This window comes from Cervus canadensis, chromosome Y, assembly GCF_019320065.1.
Source record: "Cervus canadensis isolate Bull #8, Minnesota chromosome Y, ASM1932006v1, whole genome shotgun sequence".
NCBI classification, from domain to species: Eukaryota; Metazoa; Chordata; class Mammalia; order Artiodactyla; family Cervidae; genus Cervus; species Cervus canadensis.
Genome location: NC_057420.1, coordinates 7,418,281 through 7,444,615, shown reverse-complemented (window position 1 = coordinate 7,444,615; position 26,335 = coordinate 7,418,281). Strand labels below are relative to the sequence as shown.

Here is a 26,335-nt window from a genome sequence, read left to right as displayed (position 1 = left end):
ACCTCATCTAGTTGTTTGGAGAGGTAAGCTACAGGTTGTAATTCAGGCCTCATCATTTGCCCTAACATCCCAAGAGCAGTTCCTACCCTTTCAGAGACATACAGCCTGAAAGGCCTTTCCAGGTTCTGGAGACCTAAAGCTAGGACTGTAGTGATAGATGCTTTCAAGGCATTAAAGGCAACCTTTTAGGTCTCATCCCAGTCAAGTGACTCCTCCTCTTTCCCTCTTAACTTCTCATATAGGGGTCAGGCCAGATTCAGGGATCCAGACCTGGCAAAACCCAATCATTCCTAAAAATCCCCTAAGATGTTTTCTCATTTGGAGGTACGGGGTATTTAAGGTGAGGGATTCCTCTTAAGGTCGAACATTCTTTTCCCTTCTATAATTATAAATCCAAGGTATCTTAATGTGGGTTAAATTAATCTGAGCTTATTTGGGGGATACAGGATAACCCTTTTTCATAGAGGAAATTTAAAGTTTTAACAGTATCCATTTGAGAGCTGGTAAAATCTGGGCTAGCTATGAGCAAGTCATCAACAGAGTATATTAGATTACTGTTCATAAGGTTAATTCCCTTAGTTCTGTCCCCAAGGAAGTCCTGAAAACATGAGGGCTGTCCCTAAACCCCTGGGGTAGTCAAGTCCAGCAAAGTTGTATGGCTTCCTCTATTCTCAGGTCCTGCCACTCAAAGGCAAAGAGCTTTTGGCTTTCAGGATGGAGAGGTATGCAAAAGAAAGCATCCTTAAGCCCCAAGACTGAGAAGTACTTAGCATTTCCTGGGACTTGGGATAGGAGGGTATTCGGGTTTGGGACTACAGGGTGGATGGGAACCACAGCTTCATTAACAGCTCTTAGATCCTGGACAAACCGTTAAGAGCCATCAGGTTTCTTAACAGGCAAGATTGGGGTGTTGCAGGAAGACTCACAGGTGATTAGAATTCCAGTAGCCTGGTATTTGTTAACTAATGGTCTAAAACCCTTGAGAACTTCTGGTTTTAAGGGATAATTGTCTTTTCCAGGGTTAGGGAGCGTTTGGCCTCAGAAGACTCTTCAGTGGTGGAACATTTATGGCTAGCCATGGCTGGAAACATCCTGCTTCTGAGGATTAACATCATCTAAGAAAGCAATAGACTCCTCCTTTTCTACATCTGACTGCAAATACTCAGACACCAGGCAAAGGAAATTACCAGTTTCTAGCTATCCCCAAGTCACTGTGGTCAGGAGGTGGCAAAGAAGTTCTCTTCCTAGTAGGGGAGCAGGCAAGCAGGGATGTATAAGAAGGGATGGGTCGTCCCTTACCAGTTGCCCACCTTACAGTGGAGGAGCTTAGTAAAATTTCGGCTTTGGGGTTTTCCATCTACCCCCATCACCATTTTAGTCAGGGAGTCTAAAGGTCCTAAGCAGAAAGGAAGAACACAGAAGACAGCCCCTGTGTCCAAAATAAAGTTCACATCCTTACCTTCTGTCTCTAGAGTCACCCAAGGGTAAAGAGGAATGATCTGGATCTCACCATCCTCGGGGGTTTCTCGAGTCCCTGGCCATCCTCAGTCTTGGTCACCCAGGACTGACACAGAGGGAGCAAGTGAAGGTGTCTTCTAATGCCTTCCCTTAGGGTGATATGGACACTGCCCTTTCCAATGCCCATCCTCTCTGCTGAAGGCACAGTGGGTGCATCTCAGCCATGGTGGATTTCTACTATGCTTTTTACTTCCTTGCTCTCCTTGTGACTCTCACAGTGGCAGGATTAATCAAGGCCAGGATTTTAGCCTGTTGTCAGGTCAAGCCTTGGGTTTGCCTCGCTATTCTTTTGTCCTGGGCTTCCTTTTGCTCCCGTTTGGCTTCCTATCCCGGTCCCTATTAAAAAGCACCCTATTTGCATCCACCACCACATCAGAGATTGGGTTCTCTGGTTCTTTTCCTAGTTTTTACAATTTTCTCTTTATGTCTGGGGCTGCCTGGGTTATGAAGAAATGGGCCAACAGGACTCTTCCTTCCATACTTCGCAGATCTGCCTGGGTAAAGTTTTTACAGGCCTCTTTGAGTCTTCCTAAAAAGCTGGATTTTCATTCTTTCCCTGTGTAACCTCTTTTACCTTATTATAATTAATGACTTCTTGGACACCTGGGATCATTGTAGGCAAGTCATAAGGTGTCTTAGGGATTCCTTTCCTGCCCTTGTATTAGGATCCCACTCTGACTCAGGGGATTGCCTCTTCTGCAGGGGTCAGACTGACATCTACCTGCTGTCTTTCATCAGCCACTTTTCTAGCCTGATCTAAGATTTTTAGTTTTTTTGCTCATCATTACAACACTGGGTGAGGATGACCATGATATCCCTCCCAGTGGGCCAAATGTGACCCAATGGGTGTCTGAAGGGAATCTAGGCTTATTTCCCATTTCAACAGTGGTATAGTTTATAACTCATTCCCAGGGCATCAGTCCTGGGTTGGATGCCCCTATATCTGACTCTAGAGAGATTGTAAGCTTTCTCCTGGACCCAAATTGCCTGGTTGTATATATGCGCCCAAGGAAATGTTCACTTGTTGTAGGTTAGGCTTTCTGCTGCCATGGGCAAGAGTGAATCCCAGTGTGCAGTGGCCTACCCAGCCAAGTGGTAACCAAGGCCAAAGATTAGGCCCACAAAGCCATTGGGTGCCACCCAGTGGATTCCAGGGTTATATTTCCAATCAGAGCCTGGCCAGTGGATGGATTGGTTGGGGTGGTATGTGACCTCGAATGTTCATTTACGTTGCTCATGGGATAGGTACTCCATATATTTTAGTTCTTTTGGGTCTAATGGATGGTCACCAATCCCTACTCTTTGTTCTTTTTGTTCCCAGCATATAATGATAGGAGTAATTAATTGATCCTTTTCTGGGGTCATCCCAAAATATTCATCCCAAACTTGGTAGAATTGTTCAACGTACCTAGAGGCCTGTCCTCCCTTGCCGGTCAGGGCGCTTTCTTCCTTTTCGTTCTTTAAATATGAGGTATAGGCTTTTGTTATTTCTGTGAAACTGGTGTTTACATCAAATGTAACGCCATGACCCGAGTCTATTGACTGTAGGTCTGGCTTACACCAGGAGAGATTATGATCGACAAGAGAAAGGAAAGTCTCTTTTTGTCTTCCCAGAAAAGAGCAGAGTGGTTTAAAATCTTGGCAGAGCAGTGACACTCGCCAGGAGAGTCCGTCCATCACAGACAGAGGTACAGCCCCATGTACCCAACAGTTGGAGGTATTGTGGAAGCCCACGTAGGAATGTGCCCATGAAATGAAAACGTCCTAAGTTGAAAGGGAAGTTAAATTCAAAATTATGTTGATTGGGCCAAGCAGCAGGAGTTGATTTTGTGGCTTCATCCTGAAGGGGCTTATCCGGGATTTACTTTTCCTTCTTCTTAAGGGTGATCTTAGTCTCTCTAGGGTCAGTGGGGTCCTTTTGTGCACTCCACTCAGCGTTTTCTAGGTCAGCGTGGGTTTCTCTTCACCCTCATATGATGGATCCAAGGGTCAATACCTGCAACTTTAACTGCAGTAGGGGTAGTTAGAATAACAGTATAATGGCTCTTCCACCGAGGGGCTAGTGAATCATGTTTCCAATCTTTGACCTGTACTTGCTCACCAGGCGTAAACTCTAGAATCCGTTCCCCCAAGGGGAATGGCTCTCTTTCTTCTACAAACTTAGATACATGACTAATTACCTTATCTATCTGTTCCATCTGCACGAAATCTCATCCCCCCTTACCTGAGGCAAATTGGTTGACACCTGTTTTATTATGGGAGGGGGTCTCCCATATACAGTTTCATATGGAGAGTAGCCATGAGACTATGGGGTCATCCTGAGTCTGAGCAGAGCCATGGGAAGCAAATCCACCCAGGAGCAGTCAGTCTCTCTGATCCATTTGGAAAGTGTGTCTTTAAGTGTGTGCTGGTTTTGTTCCACCATCCCAGAACTTTGGGGCCTATATGCAGTGTGTAGTTTACATTTAATGTTTAAAGTTTTGCTTACTTGTACTAAATCAGCTATAAAAGCCAGGCCATTGTCCGATCCAAAGGTGGTAGGAAATCCAAATCTGGAAACTTATCTCCCTAAGAAGGCACTGGGCTACTTCTGATGCGCTTTCAGTCCAGGTAGGAAAAGCTTTTACCCATCCTGAAAACGTTCATACCATTACCAGCAGGTAACAGTAGTGTCAATGAGGTTTCATTCTAGTGCAGTCCACTTACAGGTGTTCAAAAGGCAGCATGCCTTTTAGCTGAATCCCTGGAGCTTTTTGTCTGTGCCGAGAGGCAGCATTGAACTATGAGCAGACAGTGCAGTTCTAAGATTCTATCTTGCATAGGGAAGAGCGGTGGGGAACCAGGAAATGTTTCGAGTTAGCTCTTCCAGTGTATCTTGGCCTAGGTGGGTCGCTTGGTGTGTTTGGCTTACTAGAGTGGATGCCAGCTCCTCCAGTACCAATAATTTGCCACTTGGCAGTTCCGACCATCACTTTTCAGTCTTCATGACCCCTTCTGCTTTGGCTCGTTGGTTTTTGGCTTCAGTGTATTTTGGAGAGTCCAGCGTTAGCTCAGGCAGCTCCACCAACACGAAAACTTTAATAGGGGTTTTACTTGTTATCCTCAAGGCCTCAGCTGCTTGTTCAGTGGTCTTATCTGCCAGTCTATTTCCCCAAGCCCAGAGGTGGGGGGTATTCTCTTTTTGATGTCTCGGCAGTATGACTGCAACCCTTTCTGGTTCCCAGACAGTATCTAATAGGGTCAGAATTTCTTCCTTATTTTTAATATCGTTTCCACTAGCTGTCAAAAGGCCTCTCCTTATACAGAGCGCTGTGTACGTGTTGTGTGGCAAAAGCATACTTGGAGTCAGTATAGATGTTTACCTTCTTGCCTTTTGATAGCTGGAGTGCTTGAATAAAGGCCCAAAACTCAGCTTGTTGAGCCAGACCAGTGTTGTGGCAAGGAGCCAGTTTCAGTGACAGTTTTTCTGTGACTGTGGTGCAGCCTGACAACCATTGTCCTTTTTTTATTAGGCTAGTGCCATCAGTATATAGGACCCAGTCAGGGTCTGGAATTGGTCTCAGAGGTTGGGTCTGCTAGTGTAGGTTTCTTCCAAGACTTCCCGCAGTCATGAGGAAGTCCACCTTCTCCCACCAGAAGGAGTGTGTTGTTGCTGCTACTAAGTCATTTCAGTCGTGTCCAACTCTGTGTGACCCCATATACAGCAGTCCACCAGCTCCTTTGTCCATGGAATGCTCCAGGCAAGAACACTGGAGTAGGTTGCCGTGTCCTTCTCCAGTGCATGCGTGCATGCTAAGTCACCTTAGTTGTGACCTGCTGGGCTCCTCTGTCCATGGGATTCCTTAGGCAAGAATACTGGAGTGGGTTGCACTCCTGGAAGGAGGGTGGCTGGGTTTAAAGTCTGGGAAGGCTCAATATGGAGGTTAGGATTTTCACATAACAGACCTTGATATTGAATAATCTCTGAGTTTGATAGCCATTTGTGGGGTCTCCTCGTAAGGGTGTGTTGACCTTATTTGGGACTCTTATGACCAGATCTTGGCCTAGAGTTAATTTAGTAGCTTCTCGTACTAGTAGAGCAACTGCTGCAGTTGCTCACAAGCATCCGGGCCACCCAGTGGCGACATGGCCAGACCACCTTCAGAGATAGGCTGCAGGTCTTGCCCACGTTCCCACAGCCTGAGTTAACATTCCCATTGCTGTTTTGTCTTTTTCAGTTACATAAAGAGATAGCTTGGTAAGGTCTGTCAGCCCTAAAGCAGGGGCTGATGTAGTTGCCAACCTTTGTTCATCAAAGGCTTTTTGTTGTTTTTGGTCCAATTTAGAGGATTCTTCTCAGGCCTTGTCAGGGCTTCATATAATGGCTGGACCATTTGGGAATATCCTGGAATCCAAATTCTGCAAAACCCAGTAGCTCCCGAAAACTCTCAGACCTGCCGATGAATCTTAGGTGTTGGGATTCTCAGGATCACCTCTTTTCTGGACTGGTCTGATAACTTTGTGCTCTTCTTTAAAACAAAGCCCAGATACCTTACCTCCTCTTTGCAGACCTGTGCCACCTTCTTTGATACCTGGTAACCTGCTTCCATCAACAGTTGGAGCAGTGCTTTTGTCCCTTCCCAGCATTTTTCCTTGGTCTCAGCAGCCAGTAGCAGGTCATCCACGTATTGTAGGAGCCAACACCTGTACTTTTCCAGCTGGAATGAGTCCAGGTCAGAAGCCAAGGCTTCCCCAAGAATGGTCTGCAAATTCTTAAACCCTTGTGGGAGATGAGTCCGGGTGAGCTGTTGTTTGATGCCCCCATTGGATCTTCCCATTGACAGGCAAAGACTCAGACGCTGGGATGAGACGTATACAGAAGAAGGCATCCTTGAGATCTGGGCAAGTATAACTTCAGTACTCAGTGGGAGGAGGCTAGGTAAGGTATAGGGGTTTGGAACAGTGGGGTTGACTAGCATGAGATCTTGTACAGGCCTCTAGTCCTGTCCTACTTCCTTTTTGACTGACAGGATTGGGTGTATTCCAAGCCGACTGGCACTCTACCAGAATGCCCGCTTGTTTCAATCTATTGATGTGGGGTAGTATGCCGGCCCAGTCCTCTATCGGTAGTGGGTACTGGCACTTTCTAACCAGGATGGCACCTGGCTTGAGTTCTGTTATCACTGGGGCTTGATGTTTAGCCGGCCTGGGGGGTTGTCTCCTGCCCAGACCTCAGGGAATAATTGAGTTTGCTGTCTCTCAGTCTCTTCCCTGGTGGCTCAGACAGTAAAGTGTTTGCCTACAATGCCAGAGACCTGAGTTCGGTCCCAGGATGGGGAAGATCCTCTGGAGAAGGAAATGGCAACCTGCTCCAGTACTCTTGCCTGGAAAGTCCTATGGGAGGAGCCTAGTAGGCTACAGTCCATGGGGTCACAAAGAGTTGGACACGACTGAGTGATTTCACTTCAGGCTCTTCCAGCCCACCCTGTACTTCCTTCGGAGGCTTATGCAACCTCCACTCATCTTGGGGGTATTGAGAGACAGAGCAAATAAGTCATAGTGCCTACCTGGAACATGGGCCTCTTCTCAGGGGAGAATGTCACTTGTGCTCCCAGTTTGGAGAGCAGTTCTCTTCCCAACATGGGTAGTGGGCACTCAGAATTTAGAGAAATTTGTGAATCACTTGGTTCCCCCTGCCCTCCCCCCCCACCCACCCAATCTGGTATGTTCTGGGCTGGCAAAATGACTTAATCAGCTCTTCTCCTGATAACCCAGTTACAGCTGTAGTCTCTTGGACAGTGGTGCCACAGGTTTTGTTACTACTGACAGTTCTGCTCCTGTTTACACCATAAAGTCAGTGTTTTCATCCCCCACTTGTAAGGTTACCATGGGCTCTCGGGGACCTTATATCTCTGTACCCTGGCAGCGCTGTTTAATTCCACGTCAGCAAGCCCCACAACTGCTGGAGCTTTCTCTTCCTTCTTTGCCTTAGGACATTCATTCTTCCAATGGCCAAAACCTTGGCACTGGACACACTAGTTTGGCTGTAACAGGGCCCAGGGCCTCTGTTGGGACCGGTTGAAGGACTGTCCTGTCCCTGGGATAGGAAGAGGTTTTTCTGGAGGGCCTGAGATAGACTTTCCCAGAGCAGCAGCTAGTATTGCAAATCTCTGGTCTGTTTTCTTTTGCTCCTCTTTATATCTCTTTTCATATTTCTTTTTTATTTCTGTGTCCTTGTTCAAGAACACTGTCTGCTATTTCAGTTAACTGGGAGCTGGACATGGATAGTACCCCTTCTGTCTTTTGAAGCTTTCACTTAATATCAAGATATGCCTGTGAGATGAATGCCAACTTTACAACAAGCTGAGAGCCCACAGCTTCTGGGTCCATAGGTTTATAAAGTCTCTAGGCTTCGCTGAGCCTCATAAAATTCAGAAGGTGATTCATTCCCGTTCTGAATTACCCAAGCAGGTTTTGACATGTACACTGGCTTATGAGCTCCCCGCTTCAGCCCTTGTGTAATGGCTGTCCGATATCTGTCTAGTTGAATCCTCCCTTCTTCTGTGTTATAGTCCCAGTTAGGTTTATTGGTGGGGAAGGCTTGCTGTATCCGTGTATCTGGCTTTGCAACACCTTCTGGAACCATCTCTCACAAGCATTCTTTTGCTTCCGCATTAATCCTATACCTCTCCTCAGTACTGAAGAGAGATGTCAGTAATGGCATGGCATCATCCTTTGTTGATCAGTGGGTGCGAAAGATGGTTTCCATCAATCTAGTAATATCTGTGGGTCTTCTGAGTAAGGAGGGGGGTATGTTTTTGCCGATTTAGTATGTCAGTTGATGAGAAGCTACAGGAGTTTGATGGTAATTACTGTCCTCCCCTTGTACCAGTGGTTGTTGGACTTCTCTAAGAGGCATCTGTAGTGGTGCCTTTTCCCCTGGCTGTCTGGTAGAGCAGTCTCTGCTTAATCCCAGTGTTTCCCTCCCCTCATATGGTAGTACTGGGAGCAGAGGATTGAGCTTGGGGCACATGACATCAGCATTGCTTGAGTCCGGTGGGTTGTAGCTTGTTGCCCCTTCAACTAAGGTTGGAGTTTGCTGGAATGGAGGCTCTACAACCTGTGGGGCTGTAGGGAGAACTGGTGAAGGCGGAGATGCTGGGATGCTTAACAGCCTCTGGTCAGTTCTCTGTGGGGAGGCTCTTGGCACTGCAGGAACATTGGTTGGTTGGATCATAATCCATTACGGTGGCGGGGGACATTCTTCACCCTTCTGGATCCTGTAAGATCTCCTTTTCATCTTTGACTACCTTTGGGCCATTAATATCTTCCCCTCTCCAGTTTGGATATAAAATTGAGCCCATTTCAGGGGGCAGGGAGATCCTGGGCTATCCCTAGCCAAGAGTCTTATGTATGGGAACTGATTGGGTTGTTGAGGTTTTCCTGTAACTGTCATAGACTGTCTTTATTAATTTAAGTCCATGATGCCCTCTGGAGGCCAGCCGACTCCCATCACAGGCCATTCAACCTAGCAGAGAATGCAGAACTGGTTGGGCATCATCTTTGTCCTGTCAAACCCCATCAAATCCCTTTTTGAAGTTTTTAATCATGTTTTCTAATACAGTTGCCTTAGATCAGCTTTCTCCCATTTATCCTACCTTCTTATTGATGTTTCTTTCTTGGCTCTTGGTATCCCAGGTGTTTTTGGTATTTCCACTCGATGAAACACTTAAACTGCCAGTCTGCCTCTTGTCTAATAGGGTCAAGAAGAGTCTTACCTGCTAAGTCCCAGAGGTTGAGGGAAATCAGGTGTTGTCTTTCTTGCGGCCTTATTTGTTTATTTCTGTTTCTTGCTTGTATAGTCTTGTTAGGAAGTATGTTTCTAGGACTTTATCCATGTTTTGTAGGTTACCCAATTCGTTGACATGTACCTGTTCTTAATGATTCTGTTTCTCTAATGTCTGTAGTAATGTCTCTTTTATTTCTGATTTTATTTAGCTTTTTTTTTTTTTCCCAGTCTAGCTAAACATTTGTCAGTTTAAAACAGTTCCTAGGTTTGCTTATGTTTTCCATGTTTCTGGTGACTATTTCGTTTCTTTCTGCTATGTCTTTCTCTTTCTTTCTGCCAACTTTGAGCTTAGTTTTTGTCCTTTTTCTAGTTCCTTGAGGGGGAAGGTTGTTTATTTGAGATGTGTTTATTTTTCATGTGAATTTCTTATTTGTTTTTGCTGCATCTAATAAGTTTTAGTGTTTTGTTTCCATTTTTGCATTAGAACATTTTGAAATTTAATATGATTTCTTCTTTGACAAGTTGATTATTTCACAGGTGTTTCGTTAAGTTAGTTTCCCACTTAGTTGGTACTAATTTTTCATTTCTTTTTTCTTTTTAAAAAATAAATTTTAATTTGAGGATAATTTCTTTACAACATGTTGATGGTTTTTGCCATACATCAACATGAATTAGCCGCGTGTACATGTATGTAGAGGATTGTGTTATCTGCCAACAGTGAAAGTTTTACTTCTTCTTTTCCAATCTGAATTCCATTTATTTCTTTTTCTGCTTTGATTGCTGTGGCCAAAACTTTTGAAACTATGTTACGTAGTGGTGGTGAGAGTGAGCACTCTTGTCTTGTTCCTGATTTTAGAAGAAATGCTTTCAGTTTTTCTCCATTGAGGAGAATGTTTGCTGTAGGTCTGTTGTTATGGCTTTCATCATGTTGAGGTATGTTCCTTTTCTGTCAGCTTTCTTGAGAATTTTTATCATAAATGTTTGTTTCATTTTGTCAAAGCCTTTCTCTGCATCTACTGAGATAATTGTATGATTTGTATCTTTTAGTTTGTATTATTGTGTATCATATTGATTGATTTGCCAGTATTGAAGAATCCTTGAATCCCTGGAATGAAGCTGACTTGGTCATGATGTGTGGTCTTTTTGATATGTTGTTGGATTCTGTCTGCTAGAATTTTGTTTAGGATTTTTGCATCTATGTTAATCAGTGATATTGGCTTGTGGGTTTTTTTTTAATTGGAGGCTAATTATTTTACAGTATTGTAGTGGTTTTGCCATACATTGACATGAATCAGCCAGTGGTGTACATGTGTTCCCCATCCTGAACCCCGCTACCACCTCCCTCCCCATCCCACCCCTCTGGGTCATCCCAGTGCACCAGCCCCGAGCATCCTGTCTCATGCATCAAACGTGGACTGACGATCTGTTTCACATATAATACACATGTTTTGATGCTATTCTCTTAAATTCATCCCACCCTCCCCTTCCGCTGCAGTCTCTGAAAGACTGTTCTATACATCTGTGTCTCCTTTGCTGTCTCGCATATAGGGTTATCATTACCATCTTTCTAAATTCCATATATATGCGTTAGTATACTGTATCAGTGTTTTTCTTTCTGACTTACTTCACTCTGTGTAGTAGGCTCCAGTTTCATCCACCTCATTAGAACTGATTCAGATGTATTCTTTTTCAGTTCAGTTCAGTTCAGTTGCTCAGGTGTGTCCAACTCTTTGAGACCCTGTGAACTGTAGCACACCAGGCCTCCCTGCCCCATCACCAACTCCTGGAGTCCGCCCAAACCCATGTCCATTGAGTTGGTGATGCCATCCAGCCATCTCATCCTCTGCCGTCCCCTTCTCCTCTTGCCCTCAATCTTTTCCAGCATCAAGGTCTTTTCCAGTGAGTCAGCTCTTTGCATCAGGTGGCCAAAGTATTGGAGTTTCAGCTTCAACATCAGTCCTTCCAATGAACACCCAGGACTGATCTTATTTAGGATGGACTGGTTGGATCTACTTGCAGTCCAAGGGACTCTCAAGAGTCTCTCCAACACCACAGTTCAAAGTGTCAATCCTTCTGTGCTCAGCTTTCTTTACAGTCCAACTCTCACATCAATACAGACCACTAGAAAAACCATAGCCTAGACTAGATGAACTTTGTTGATAAAGTAATGTCTTTGCTTTTTAATACGCTGTCTAGGTTGGTCATAACTTTCCTTCCCAGGAGTAAGTGTCTTAATTTCATGGCTGTAGTCACCATCTGTAGTGATTTTGGCACTTGGAAAAATAAAGTCAGCCGCTGTTCCCCATCTATTTGCCATGAAGTGATGGGACCGGATGCCTTGATCTTAGTTTTCTGAATGTTGAGCTTTAAGCCAACTTTTTCACTCTCCTCTTTCACTTTCATCAAGAGGCTCTTGAGTTTTTCTTCACTCTCTGACATAAGAATGGTGTCATCTGCATATCTGAGGTTATTGATATTTTTCCTGGCAATCTTGGTTCCAGCCTATGCTGCTTCCAGCCCAGTGTTTCTCATGATGTACTCTGCATATAAGTTAAATAAGCAGGGTGACAATATACAGCCTTGACATACTCCTTTTCTTATTTGGAACCAGTCTGTTGTTCCATGTCCAGTTCTAACTGTTGCTTCCTGACCTGCATACAGGTTTCTCAAGAGGCAGGTCAGGTGGTCTGGTCATCCCATCTCTTTCAGAATTTTCTACAGTTTATTGCGATCCACAGTTTATTGATTTATCCAAAGTCAAAGACTTTGGCATAGTCATTAAAGCAGAAATAGATGTTTTTTCTCGAACTCTCTTGCTTTTTCGATGATCCAGCAGATGTTGGCAATTTGATCTCTAGTTCCTCTTTTTTTCCTAAAACCAGCTTGAACATCTGGAGGTTCACGGTTCACATATTGCTGAAGCCTGTCTTGGAGAATTTTGAGCATTACTTTACTAGCGTGTGAGATGAGTGCAGTTGTGCGCTGAGGAAGGCTTTTTTATCTCTTCTTGCTATTCTTTGGTACTCTCCATTTGAATGGATCTTTCCTTTTCTCCTTTCCTTTTCACTTCCCTTCTTTTCACAGCTATTTGTAAGGCCTCCTTAGACAGCCATTTTGCTTTTTTGCGGTTCTTTTACTTGGTGATGGTCTTGATTCCTGTCTCCTGTACAGTGTCACAAACCTCCATCCATAGTTCATCAGGCACTCTGTCAGATCTAGTCCATTAAATCTATTTCTCACTTCCACTGTATAGTCATAAGGGATTTGATTTAGGTCATACCTGAATGATCTAGTGGTTTTCTCCACTTTCTTCAATTTCAGCCTGAATTTGGCAATAAGAAGTTTATGATCTGAGCCACCGTCAGCTCCCGGCCTGGTTTTTGCTGACTGTATAGAGCTTCTCCATCTTTGGCTACAAAGAATATAATCAATCTGATTTCAGTGTTGACCATCTGATGATGTCCAGGTGTAGAGTCTTCTCTTGTGTTGTTGGAAGAGGGTGTTTGCTATGACCAGTGCGTTCTCTTGGCAAAACTCTATTAGCCTTTCCCCTGCTTTGTTCTGTACTCCAAGGCTAAATTTGCCTCTTACTCCAGGTGTTTCCTGACTTCTACTTTTGCATTCCAGTCCCCTATAATGAAAAGGACATCTTTTTTGGGTATTAGCTCTAAAAGTTCTTGTAGGTCTTCATAGAACCGTTCAACTTCAGCTTCTTCAGCGTTACTGGTTGGGGTATAGGCTTGGATTACCACGATATTGAATGGTTTGCCTTCGAAGCGAACAGAGCTCAGTCTGTCATTTTTGACTTTGCATCCAAGTACTGCATTTAGGACTCTTTTGTTTTCCATGATGGTACTCCATTTCTTCTAAGGGATTCCTGCCCACAGTAGTAGATATAATGGTCATCTGAGTTAAATTCACCCATTCTAGTCCATCTTAGTTCACTGATTCCTAGAATGTTAACGTCCACTCTTGCCATCTCCTGTTTGACCACTTCCAATTTGCCTTGATTCATGCACCTAACACTCCAGGTTCCTATCAGTATTGCTCTTTACAGCATCGGACCTTGCTTCTATCACTAGTGACATCCACATCTGGGTATTGTTTTTGCTTTGGCTCCATCCTTTCATTCTTTTGGAGTTATTTCTCCACTGATCTCCAGTAGCATATTGGGTACCTACTGACCTGGGGAGTTTCTCTTTCAGTATTGTTTCATTTTGCCTTTTCATACTGTTCATGGGGTTCTCAAGGCAAGAATACTGAAGTGGTTTGCCATTCCCTTCTCCAGTAGACCACACTCTGTGAGACCTTTCCACCATGACCCGACCGTCTTGGTTGGCTCCACATGGCATGACTTAGTTTCATTGAGTTAGACAAGGCTGTGGTTCGTGTGATCAGATTGGCTAGTTTTCTGTGATTATGGCTTCAGTGTATCTGCCCTCTGATGCCCTCTCGCAACACCTACCATCTTACTTGGGTTTCTCTTTCCTTCGACGTGGGGTATGTCTTCATGGCTGCTCCAACAAAGCACAGCCACTGCTCCTTACATTGGACGAGGGGTATCTCCTCACAGCCGCCCCTCCTGACCTTGAACGTGGAGTTGCTTCAAGGAGTAAACGTCTTTTAATTTCATGGCTGCAATCACCATCTGCAGTAATTTTGGCGCCCAGAAAAATAAGAGTCAGCCACTGTATCCACCGTTTTACCATCTATTTTCCATGAAGTGATTGGACCGGATGCCTTGATCTTGGTTTTCTGATTGTTGGGCTTTAAGCCAACTTTTTCACTCCCTCTCTCACTTTCATCAAGAGGCTCTTGAGTTCTTCACTTTCTGCATAAGGATGGTGTCATCTTCATATCTGAGGTTATTGATATTTCTCCCAGAAATCTTGGTTCCAGCCTATGATTCCTCCAGCCCAGCGTTTCTCTTGATGTATTCTGCATATAAGTTACATAAGTAGGGTGACAATATATAGCCTTAAGGTTCTCCTTTTCCTATTTGGAATCAGTCTGTTGTTCCATGTCCAGTTCTAACTGTTAACTTCCTGACGTACATACAGATTTCTCAGGAGGCAGGTCAGGTGGTCTGGTATTCCTATAAGGTTAGGGCTTTTCGTGGGATAGTTGTCTCTCTCTCTTTTTTCTTTCCTCTCTCTCTCTGGCTATCCCACAGTTTGGGTTGCTGTCTCACCTTAGTTCCCTTAGATTGCCCTCAGGGTATTCAGGTCTTATTGTTACCCTAAGGAATGCAGCCTGTACTTCTCTGTTCAGCCCCTGCTTACTGGTAGTGGATCTGAGTACTGAGAGTTGCCCATTAGGCAGGTAATCTGTGCATTTTATTTATTTTTTTCATTTTCCTCCCAGTTATGTTTCCCTCTGAGATTCCAAAACTCCCCAAACCCCCCGTGACAGGTTTTCCTGGTGTTTGGAAAGTTCTCCTCTTTTAAGATTCCCTTCTGGGGAGGGTCTCCGTCCCTACCTCTTTTGTGTCTCATTTTATCTTTTATATTTTGTCTTACCTCCTTTTGAAGACAACTGGCTGCTTTTCTGGGTGCCTGATACCCTCTGCCAGCATTCAGAAGTTGTTTTGTGGAATTTGCTCAGCGTTCAGATGTTTTTTCAATGAATTTGTGGAGGAGAAAGTGGTTTCCCCATCCTTTACCTCCGCCATCTTAGGACCGTCCCCTGGCCTGTAGTTTTATTTTTTTGTGGTATCTTTGTCTGCTTTTGCAGTCTGGGTGATGGTGGCTTCAAAGTATGAGTTTGGGAGTTTTCCTACCTCTCAAATTTTCTGGACGAGTTTGAGTAGGATAACTCAGCCCTCATGTAAATTTTTGGTAGGACTGAAAATTCTACCAAGTTTTGTTTTGTAGAAGGATTTTTTTGTTTGTTGAAAGATTTTTGATGATTTCTCATTTCATATCAGTGTTGTAAGGAAAGATACTTGCTATAAATTAATTTTTCCTAAGTTTGTTAAGACTTGGGACATATGTGAAGAATAGTCCAAGTGTGCTTGAGAAGAATGAGGATCCTGTTGCTTGGATGGAATATCTTGTTGGTTTTGGATGGTATGTGTGTTAGATCCATTTGATCTGATGTGTAGTTCAAATAGTGTTTGTAGATTTTGCATTCGGATGATCTGTCTGTTAAAAGTTGTTACATTGAAGCCTCTGGAGACTTATTAGTTATTTTAATATATTTCTCCATTCAAAACAAATAATAATGAAATAAGAAATACATTACAACAGTAAGACTCCTCCATTTTGTATTTGCTTAATGCAAGATACAGTGTTGGTTTCGTACATATTTTTGGTGTATGTCTGGATGCATTGGCCATTTATCATTACATAAAGATCTTCTATTCCATTTTTGAGCTACTGTTGTTTTGTCTAATGTATAGCTATCTCTACTCTTTTTTGATTTCCACTTGAAAGGAATATCTTTACCCAACTCTTCACGTTTAGCCTGTTTGTCCTTAACTCATACAGTGAGTGTCCTGTGTACAGCATATAGTTGGTGGTTGAGTCTTCTTTTTTCTTTTTCTTTTCTAATCGATCTAGCCATTCTGTCCTTTGATTGGAAAATTTAGTCCATTTAACATCAGGGTCATTAATGATACTTAAAGACTTACTATCTTACTCTTTTCTGAATTTCTTTGTTTTTCCTTCTGATTATTTTTCATAGTGGTAACTTTCTTCTCTTTTACCTTTTATGTATCTACTGTAGGTTTTTGGTTAACAGTATGAGGCTTAACAATAATCTTATGCACCTAATGATCTGCTTTAAGCTGATGACAACTTAAAACTTTATTATATACAAAAGCTCTGTCCTTTTACTCCTCACTGACATTTCTGTTATTACTGTTTATCTTTCTTATATTGTATGTTCATCTAGAAATTGTAGCTAATGTTACTGTTTAATAGTTTTTGTCTTTGATTTATAGAATAATTTATTATTGTCTTACATGTCCTTCAGAAATGAAGGAAAGTTAGAATTTACCAAACAGATGCAAAAGAGTTCATTACCAGTAGACCTACCTGCCTTATAATAAATGCTGAAAGGAGTTCTTCAGACTAAATGTGAAAAATAGTGTTGGGATGGGAGGAATGGAGTAAATTGGGAGATTGGGATAGACACTTAGACACTATTGATAGTATGAATACAGTATATAAAAACAGATAGCTAATGAGCACTTACTGTAAGGCATGGAGAACTCTACTTAATGATCTTTGTGACCTAAATGGAAGGAATTCCAAAAGGAGGAGGAAGTAAATGTACACATACGGTTGATTCACTTTGTTGTACAGTAGAAACTAACACAACACTGTAAAGCAATATAGTCCCATTTAAAAAAAAATTTCTTTTAATACTAGCTTCTAGCTTACCTTGTTTCTTCTGAGAAATACATCTATAACTTGATAGGGATTACATTTTAGAGAAATTTTTCTCTTTGCTGCTTTTAAAATTCACTTGTTTCCCTTTTTGAAAGTTGAATTATGTGTCTTGAGATCTGAGTTTCATCATTTAGGATGAAATTCAGGGAATATAGAACATTTGGATATCCAGGTATTTTACAGGTTAGGGAAACTATTAGTTCCTTGAAGTCATTGTTCCCGTCTTTCTCTCCTTGTTTCCTGGGATGCCAGTAGTATGTAAGTTGCGTTCTATGATGATAGCCCATAGTTTTTATCTCTGACTAATTTATATGAAGGTCATGTCATCAAATGATTTTCTTCTGCTTGATCCATTTTGCTGTTGATGCTGTCTATTGAGAGATGCCCCCCTCCATTTCATCTCCCTATATTCTTTCAGAAATTTGTTTGGTTCTCTTTTATAATCACTGTCTTGGACTTAAACTTCCTTGTTTACATGTGGCTTTCAATGTTTTGTTTAGCTTTTCTGTGTTTTTAGTTCACTGAACTTTCTTAAAATGATTTCATAATTCTCTATGGCATTTTGCAGATCTCCATGTCTTTTGGGTTGATTACTGGAAAGTTACTGTGTTTCATTGGTTGTCATGTGTCCTTGATTTATTTTTAATATATGTTTAAAATTTATTTAGTTTTAGTTGAAGGATGATAGCTTTACAGTATTGTTTGATTTCTGCCATACATCAACATGAATCAACCATAGATGTTCATATGTCCTATGAATCAACCATAGATAAACATGTTCCATCTCTCTTGAACCTCTCTTCTTCTTGCCTCACCATCCCACTCTGGGCTGTCACAGAGCACTGGCAGTGTTCTTTGGGTGAGAATTGTAGAAAACTTATTCTACCATGATGTATCCAAATTGAAATTTTATTAGAGCTAATAAAATGATTTTTGAAGGGAAATTTGAAGATGCCTTAAATAATACATCATTTTACTTTTTCTTATGCTCTTAAGACATTTCCTCAATTACCTTTTTATAATTGCATTTTTGAGAGGAAAAAGAAGACAAGCTAGAAAGTTTTGGAGAGAGGAAGCAGTGACAATTTATTTAGAAGTATCTACCATATTTTTATGATTGAAAAATATTTATTACTGTACTTACCATGACCTTTTTATTTGAAGCATTTGGAATAAAACTCATGAAACAGGTTGTCTTTTGAAAATGGATTGGAAATGTCTTAGGGATGACATCTTGGAAATTAATCTTTAATTACAATTGAGTTTTTTTACTTGTGTATTCGTTAAGGACTATGTGGTTAAAATGTCAAACATTGAGAGATACATCAAGAACTGTGACATACGCTTTAGGAAAAAAAAAAAGAATGAAGTGAACTCTAATCAGAGTTTTTTAAGAATTTTCTTTTTATGGGGAAGTACATGTAAGAGTCCCTTGGACTGCAAGGAGATCCAACCAGTCCATCCTAAAAGAGATTAGTCCTGGGTGTTCATTGGAAGGACTGATGCTGAAGCTGAAACTCAGCATGGCCACCTCATGTGAAGAGTTGACTCATTGGAGAAGACCCTGATGCTGGGAGGGATTGGGAACAGGAGGAGAAAGGGACGACAGAGGATGAAATGGCTGGATGGCATCGCCGACTTGATGGGCATGAGTTTGAGTAAACTCCGGGAGTTGGTGATGGACAGGGAGGCCTGGTGTGCTGCGGTTCATGGGGTCGCAAAGAGTTGGACACGGCAGAGCGACTGAACTGAACCGAACATGTAAGAGATAAATCAAAACAGATGATGATGTAGGAAGGTCTTTCCATATCTGAAACCAGGGGTAGAGTTTGGGTCATGTGGAGATGTTGTATATTTTTGGCTGTTGAGAGAGACAAACAGATTGGTGTTGGTGGTAGAAAGGAAAAGAAGATGAATTAAGGGAAATTAAAATAATAATTGAGGGATAGTCAGGCCAGATCTTGGAGGCTTGTAGACCACAGGGTTTGATTTTGTTTAGAGCCAGCAGGGAGCCATTAGCATATTTTCCATTGAGATCTGACATCATTTAAATTATACTTTAGAAAAAGGAAGAAGTTTATAGTCACAGATACAAGAGGAGGAGGAGAGGAGCATGGCATTCCTTTAAGGACCACATAGTGGAAGGAAGCAGAGGAAATATGATGTAGAGCCTTTACTGGGATTCTGTAGAGAAGGAATGGGCAAGGAAGAGAAGGTATACTAAATTTATCGTTGTATACTTGGAATAGTTTCTTTCAATGGTCTCTGGGCTGTAGGAACCCAGTTGTTGTTCCTAGTTTGGTTTGTGGCTTGTGGATTATTTTCTGGTGAATGTATTCTAGGCATAGTGTATCAGTTTGATGGTTAAGGGTGCGGGCTTTGATTGGTCGCACTCAAAAAGGAGACTGTTGCTTTCAGTAGGATTTACCTACCTATGGGAGGGGCAGTTCCTCCAGGATCAAGGACCTAAAAGAGAAAGATATACCCACTACACTACATTATTTGAAATTTTAACAAGCAGACATTCTTGTATATTGTCAACAAAAATAATACTATGTGTGATAGCAGGATTAAAGGTGAATTAGAGAGTGGAGATAGGAAAAACCAGCCTTAAGTTTGTGTGGTGCTTGGTGCTAAGAAACTTCAATATTTTGGCCACCTGATGCAAAGAGCTGACTCATTTGAAAAGACCCTAATGCTGGGAAACCCTTGAGAGTCCCTTGGACTGCAAGGAGATCCAACTAGTCCATCCTAAAGGACGTCAGTCCTGGGTGTTCATTGGAAGGACTGATGCTGAAGCTCCAGTACTTTGGCCACCTCATGCAAAGAGTTGACTCATTGGAAAAGACCCTGATGCTGGGAGGGATTGGGGGTAGGAGGAGAAGGGGACGACAGAGGATGAGATGGCTGGATGGCATCACTGACTCAATGGATGTTAGTTTGAGTAAACTCCAGGAGTTGGTGATGGACAGGGAGGCCTGGCATGCTGCGATTCATGGGGTTGCAAAGAGTTGGACATGATTGAGCAACTGAACTGAACTGGTGCTAAGTAAATCATGACCCCCCAATAAACCTCAGCTTTCTGCTCCCTCTAATCTACCCACTTATTTTTTAGGCATGTGCTGGGTACTTTGCATTCTTGTATTTTAACTTCTTTTTAACTGGCTATTTCTTCTACCATAGATTAAATTTTGTAGAAGACCATCATCTTTATGTTTAAATGTTATTATTTCAGTCACTAGGAGAAAGAGAAACTCTTACTTATGGTTTCAGACATCCTACAAGTGGAACTTTGGTTTTATTATGTTCAAAGATGATTTTTTTTTTTTTCCTAGCTGCTACCAAATCATTTGTTGCCTGGAGAATATAAATACGCTTTGAGAATTATTTCTGCAATCAGAAGGTCAGTGAAGGGAAGTGATTGTAAGCTAAGCAGAAATCTCAGGCATGTTTATCATTGTAATAAATTTTTATCTTTTACCCTTCTGTAATTCTTTGGTAGGAAGATGGTAGTCTGTATTAAATTCAAAGATGTAATAAGAATTTTGCTGAAATCCCCTCAGTACAAAGTTTGTTTAACTTGAATCTTAAAAGGGTCATTTACTGTTAATGGCGAGGAAGCTAGAGGGTGATTCTGGAGTACAAAAAATGCTCTGTATCTTATTCTGAATTATGCTAAAAATAATACACATGTATAAATTAAACTAAACAGTTAATATTTATGCACTTTAATAAAAGAAATTACTGAAATGCAGCAGAAAAGAAACAGACTTCATAGATAACAAACTGGTTGCCAGTGAGAAGGGGAGAAGAAAGATAAGGTAGGAAATAAAGAGGTACAAACTATTAAATGTACGATATATAAGCTCAAAGACATGTTGTACCACACAGGGAACACAGCCAATATTTTTTAATTATAAGTAGACTATAACTTTCAAATATTGTTGAGTCACTGTGTTGTATACTTGAAACTTACATAATAATTGCACTCAGCTGTGCCTCAATTTAAAAAAAAGTATGTTGTTTATATAGCTTATACTGTGATTAAAACAGAAAGTCCCCAAGCACTGTCATCCTGGTTGATTTACTTCCCTTTCTTGTGATATAATTGTCCAAATATTTTGGGAAAAATCATGCTGTTTCCTTTACTTTACATTGATAGGTTTCTGATTAATCAATAGATGTGACCATTTCAGAAGTATAAATATCATGATGATATATGTAATATAAACAGTTAATGTTTGGTGTACTTTATTCCCTGGTTTAGGAGCTGTGACTAATGAGAATCGGAGGCCATGGATGAAGATGAACTTGAAATACAGCCACAGGAACCAAACTCATGTTTTGATGGAATAGGTATATCTGTTTCATGGTTGTTCCACTTTCCATTTGCCAGATTTGGAATTGTTTATCTATAGATGGATTTTTAGATTGTAATTTATTCATACTTAGGTATCTTTTTATCCTATCAAAATCTCACTGCCAGCTCAATCTTGTCAATAATACCGTCAGTATCAAATTCTTAGCTGTTGACTTTAGTTATTCTCATTTTTCCCAGTTAAGTCCTGTTAGTTATTTCTGCTGGTATTGGTTTTCTCTCTTTGCTGTAATGCATTTCTACAAATTTGGTGACCTATAAAATGCATGTTTGTTACCTCACATTTTTGTAGGTTGGAAATTCATATACCATGTGACTTAACTGTCATTTATGTAGAATTTCACAAAGCCAAACTCAGGGTGTTGGCAGGGCTTCATTCCTTTGCTGATTGCCTTTTTTTTTGTTTTTTGGCTTCTGGAGACTGCCTATATTCCTTCTCAGGTTTTACATGTGTTTCTCTTTAGCAGTAGCAAATTGAGTCCCTATCAAGTTTTGAATCTGAAGTTGCTTCCTGTCACATTTTCTTGGCTCCAGCCAGCATAATCTCCCTGTATCTTACTGACACCCCTAATTCCATCTGTAAGATTTCTTTTACTGTGTCACACACATATTTTCTAGATCCAAGAATTAGGATTTGGATATCTTTGAGGAACTCTTTTGCCTATCACTCTGGTTCCCAAACATTTAAGCCTCTCATAAGTGTAAAATCCATTCATCCTCTCCTCAGGTTCTCAGATTTGGCATCCAAAATGCTCATCTGAAGTTAAGAAAAATCTAAAATAGCATCTAAATCAGATGTTCAGGATACACTGGGTATATAGTTCATTAGGTTTAGTTCAAGGTTTGAGTTCCTCTTCATCTGCAGTCCTATACAGCTGAAGAAACAAGTTATCTACTCCTAGTGTAAATGGTAGGGTACCCTTGAATATCCTGGTTCATTCAGATGGTGAAAGGAGGGTGAAATGGTATTAATAAAGTTCAAAAATAACTGGGTAGGTTAATGTAGTAATCACCATTAGGTTTCAAATCCTGGGCATTTAATGGCTGCCTTGAGTTATCCTTCCCTTTTTCATCAAAGATGGTGTTTTTCAACTGAGTAGTTTTGTCTGTGTGCTTCTTACTACTAGAATTTGGAGTGCCAGCTTTCCTTATGTTGTATTTTTTCTGTTGTCTTTACACCAGGCTAATAATCCAAATTAGTATTGATTCTGAAAGTATAAACTTTCAAATAATTTTGTGAGTCGCTTCTCTGTTTCACGGGCATTTCCTTTACCAGAGAAGAGATTTATCTACATATCTTTCACAAATAATACCACTTCTTTTGGACTTTTGCTAAGATGATTGAGGGACAATACTGTAAACTCCCTAGAAACATTTTAGTTTGTTTAATGGTGTGAGGCACACCATTTACAGCCTCAGAAAGACCTTATTCTCAGACAGTTTGGTCTGTCTGAAATTTCAGGGCAGTGTAGAGTCACAAACTACTTTTTCTGTAGAAAGTTTTTTCCTCACATCACATCACCCCAGGTTTAACTCTATTTTTATTTTTTCATCTGTTGAGACAGAATATCCCAAATTAAGTCCTTCTACCTTTTTTATTCTTCTACAATTTCCTTTTCTTTCCTTGAATTTAGCTTAGCAGCAGAAAGAAACCAGCTTACAGTAGCAACATCACTAAACGCTCCTGAGCTAAATATCTGAGTTAAATTTGACAAGTTACTCTTTCCATGGACTTGCAGGATAGTTTTGCTAATAAGCTATACTCATCACAACATAACAGTATGTTCCTTTCTTTAGTTTTTGCATAACGTGTTCTTCACTACATTTTGAGCTTTTATTAGCAGTGTTTTTTTTTTTTTAAACTTGGAGGCTAATTACAATGTTGTAGTGGTTTTTGCAACACAATCACATGAATCAGTGATGGGTGTAACTATGTCCTCCATCCTGAACCCCTCTCCCACCTCCTTCCCCAGTCCATCCTTCAGGGTTGTCTCAGTGTACCAGCCCTGAGTGCCCTGTCTCATGCATTGAACCTGGATTGGTGATCCGTTTTACATATGTTAATATACAAGTTTCAGTGCTGTTCTCTCAAAATATCCCACCCTCACTTCCTCCCACAGAGTCCAAAAGTCTGTTCTTTACATCTGTGTCTCTTTCACTGTCTCAAATATAGGGTCATCATTACTATCTTTCTGAATTCCATATATATGAATTAATATACTATATCAGTGTTTTTCTTTCTGACTTACTTCACTCTCTATAATAGGCTTCAGTTTCATCCACCTCATTAGAACTGATTCAAATGTGTTCTTTTTAATAGCTGAGTGATATTCCATTGGGCATATGTACCACAACTTTCTTAGCCATTCGTCTGCTGATGGACATCTATCTAGGTTGCTTCCATGTCCTGGCTATTGTAAGCAGCATTAGCAGTATTCTAAAGTCTAGATTTGTATTAACTATCTGTACGCGGTGACTTAAGTGTCTTAAGAATTTTCTGCCTTGATTGGTTCTTCCTTCTGAATTTTTACTAACGTGAATTGTTAGCATCCGTATTTCTGTTTGTCGTCTATTCAAGCGGAAATCAAAGCTATTTGACATTTGTAGGAATCTGTCATAGTGGCCCTCCACACTCTGGTATCAAAAATCTGTATTCATTTCTACGCCAAACTCTATAAACAGATAAAACAATTTAACACAGTGAAATTCTACATTTCAGTTTCCATAGTCAGAAATCTGTTGTGGCATAGCTATGCTATTTTGGATTTTATGTGGCTGAAATCATGGTGTCAGCAGAGTGTTTCTGGGGTTTGGGGATGAAACTGTGATTTCAAGCTAATTCATGTGGTTGGCTGAATTCACTTTCTTTCCATTGTGGAGCCAAAGTCCCTATTTCCTTGCTGGCTGCTCTTTGCTTCTTGCTAATTGTATACCTTCTCCTGCTTTTCATGTGCCAATACCTCCCTCCTGTGCCCATCCGCAGGAACTGAGAATTGCATGTCTCTCAAAATTAATGTTCTGTGTCAGCTCTCTGATACCAGTCTAGTGAATTTCTCTGCTTTAAGAGACGTGTAATCAAGTTGGATTTTGGTTCATGTAATCAAATTGGATTTTGTAAAAATCCCACCTAAATTTTGTAGTGAAATCATACTGTTTTAAGATTCCTTTAATTATATGCCCAAAGTACTCATGGCCTACATACATCATAATTTGATACCTTCACAATTCCAGCCATTCAGACATTGACATTTTGCAAGGAGAGTGGGTCAGGGCAGTCTGCGTACCACACTGCTCTTCACAGTGTCCTACCACATAACCGAGGCACTTTTATCTCATTCTTAACCTATAATATTAAATTATTTTCCTCAAAGTTATTTTTTTTCATTAACTTTGCAAGTAGAGTACTCATCCTAAAATAACATATGGATGGTGTCATACCTGTGTTCATCATGGCCCCAGCGATAAAGTATAAACCTGAAATCCTCTGTTTTGATAGTGTCCTACTTATACAGCCCTGTTTCTCAAAGGCTTTCCTGAAAGGAGCCTTGTGTATGAGGCTAATGGACTCTTGCTTCATTCCTCCAACTGCACAAGAATGATGATATTCATGAAGTTATAATAGTGGGAAAAAATGTATTGACATTTACAAATTACCCATGGTTCTAAGAACAGAATATTGTTAAAATGATTAACACAACTCTTACACATTCAAATTTTAAGGATTTCATTCATTGAATTTTATATGATCATATTGCTATATGTTAATGAAACAGTAATTAACTTTACCAGGAAATATGGGGATTTTTAACATGAGGTTTCTAAATCCTAAGTATGTGTATATGTTTCTTAAACAGTTTGGGATAGTCTTTTTGGTAATTTCTGCTTGATAATGGTGACTACCTCTTTGGTCACTTGAACATAGTGAAGTGTAGTTGAATTACAGTTATAAAAATATAAATAAAATATTTATAAATATAATATAAAATATAAATAAAAAATTTAAATATAAAAATATAATTAAACTTGTAAATACTATGTGTGTTTTCCACAAGTTTCTCTAAAGAAGTTACAGTCTTTGGAGAAACACACATAGTATTTCCTAGCTTAAGGACACAAGGAAGCCTTGGGTGAGCATTAGCCAAGGTAGAATGAGGAATTTTTGCATATTAACCCTGTTTATTAACACTCTGTTGTTTATCTTTGAGCCAGTCACTTAATCTATCAGGTCTTCCATTTTCACGTGTCCTAATGATGAAACCTCTCATTCCAGTTTTTTCAGAACACTTCCCTTACACTTGCATTTGATCATCACAACAGTCCCATGAGGTATGCATGGCAAATACTACTGTCCTCATTTCACTGATGAGGAAACAAAAACTCAGAGGGTAAATGACTTGTCCAGGGTCATAGACTGAATGTCCTAACTGTTCTCTGATATAGACCTTTTTTAATCAGTTCTCTTTGCACTAACGCTTTCACAATTATGTTTTTAAGATGCAGTTTAAAGTTATCTGTTGCATAATGTGAATTATTATAAACATTGAAAACAAATTATAATTATTTTGTCAGAAGTTTTATAGAAAGAAAATGTCCTTTTGTTATTGTTTCTATATGTAATTAGTTGGGTATTTACCTGTTTAAAGAGTTATTGCATGTTATATTATTCTTTGGCCATTCTTAATCTTTTTTGTTTGTTAAAGAATCTGCTCTTAGAGCCTGCTCATTGACACAGGATCATTGGGCTAGGTATCTGTAAATTCAGCTTCTCTTAAGTCACAGCCAGGGACACTAAGGCAACCAGAGTAGCTAGTTAGTTAAGACTTCCATATTTCTTTTTTACTGGTCCAAGAGCCAAGATACCAGATTTGTTTTCGTTTATCTATGTCATGTTTGGTTAAGGATATTTTCTTCTTTTCTCACTCATGGCATTCTTGTGTTGTGCAAACAACTGTGAACTTGGTGAAGTCATTTAGTCTCAATGAGCTCCAATTGATTTCACCTCTCGACCTTCATTCCTTAACTAAATAATGGATGATTTCACCTCTCGACCTTCATTCCTTAACTAAATAATGGAGTAGACTAGACTTTCTTATATTCTGAGGAACTCCCCTGGAGATGGGAGGGTAAGGGCTCAGGAAGAGGCTCAGTGGAGGCATAATACTGTGAATTTGGTCAGAACCCAGAGAGACCAACCTCAACCTCCACTGCTCCATGCCGCTGTACCTTTTTTCATCTTATGGGTCATCAGAGATTCTTGGTCAGTTGTCTTTCTTCCTT

The 26,335-nt window shown here is 40.7% G+C and overlaps 1 protein-coding gene across 8 annotated transcripts in view; it reads left to right on the top strand.

The window, feature by feature from the left end:
- LOC122436475 (zinc finger Y-chromosomal protein) overlaps nt 1–26,335 on the top strand; it is an 82,363-nt gene that overhangs the window by 38,807 nt on the left and 17,221 nt on the right. For 7 of the 8 annotated variants that reach the window (XM_043460264.1, XM_043460268.1, XM_043460266.1 and 4 more), the window contains exons 2-3: nt 20,016–20,083; nt 20,948–21,036. In XM_043460264.1, the coding sequence (XP_043316199.1) occupies nt 20,976–21,036 (61 nt within the window). In that variant the 5' untranslated portion in view covers nt 20,016–20,083; nt 20,948–20,975. Of the gene's footprint in view, nt 1–20,015; nt 20,084–20,947; nt 21,037–25,328; nt 25,385–26,335 lie in introns of those variants that run through there. The other variant, XM_043460267.1, reaches the window with a different exon arrangement.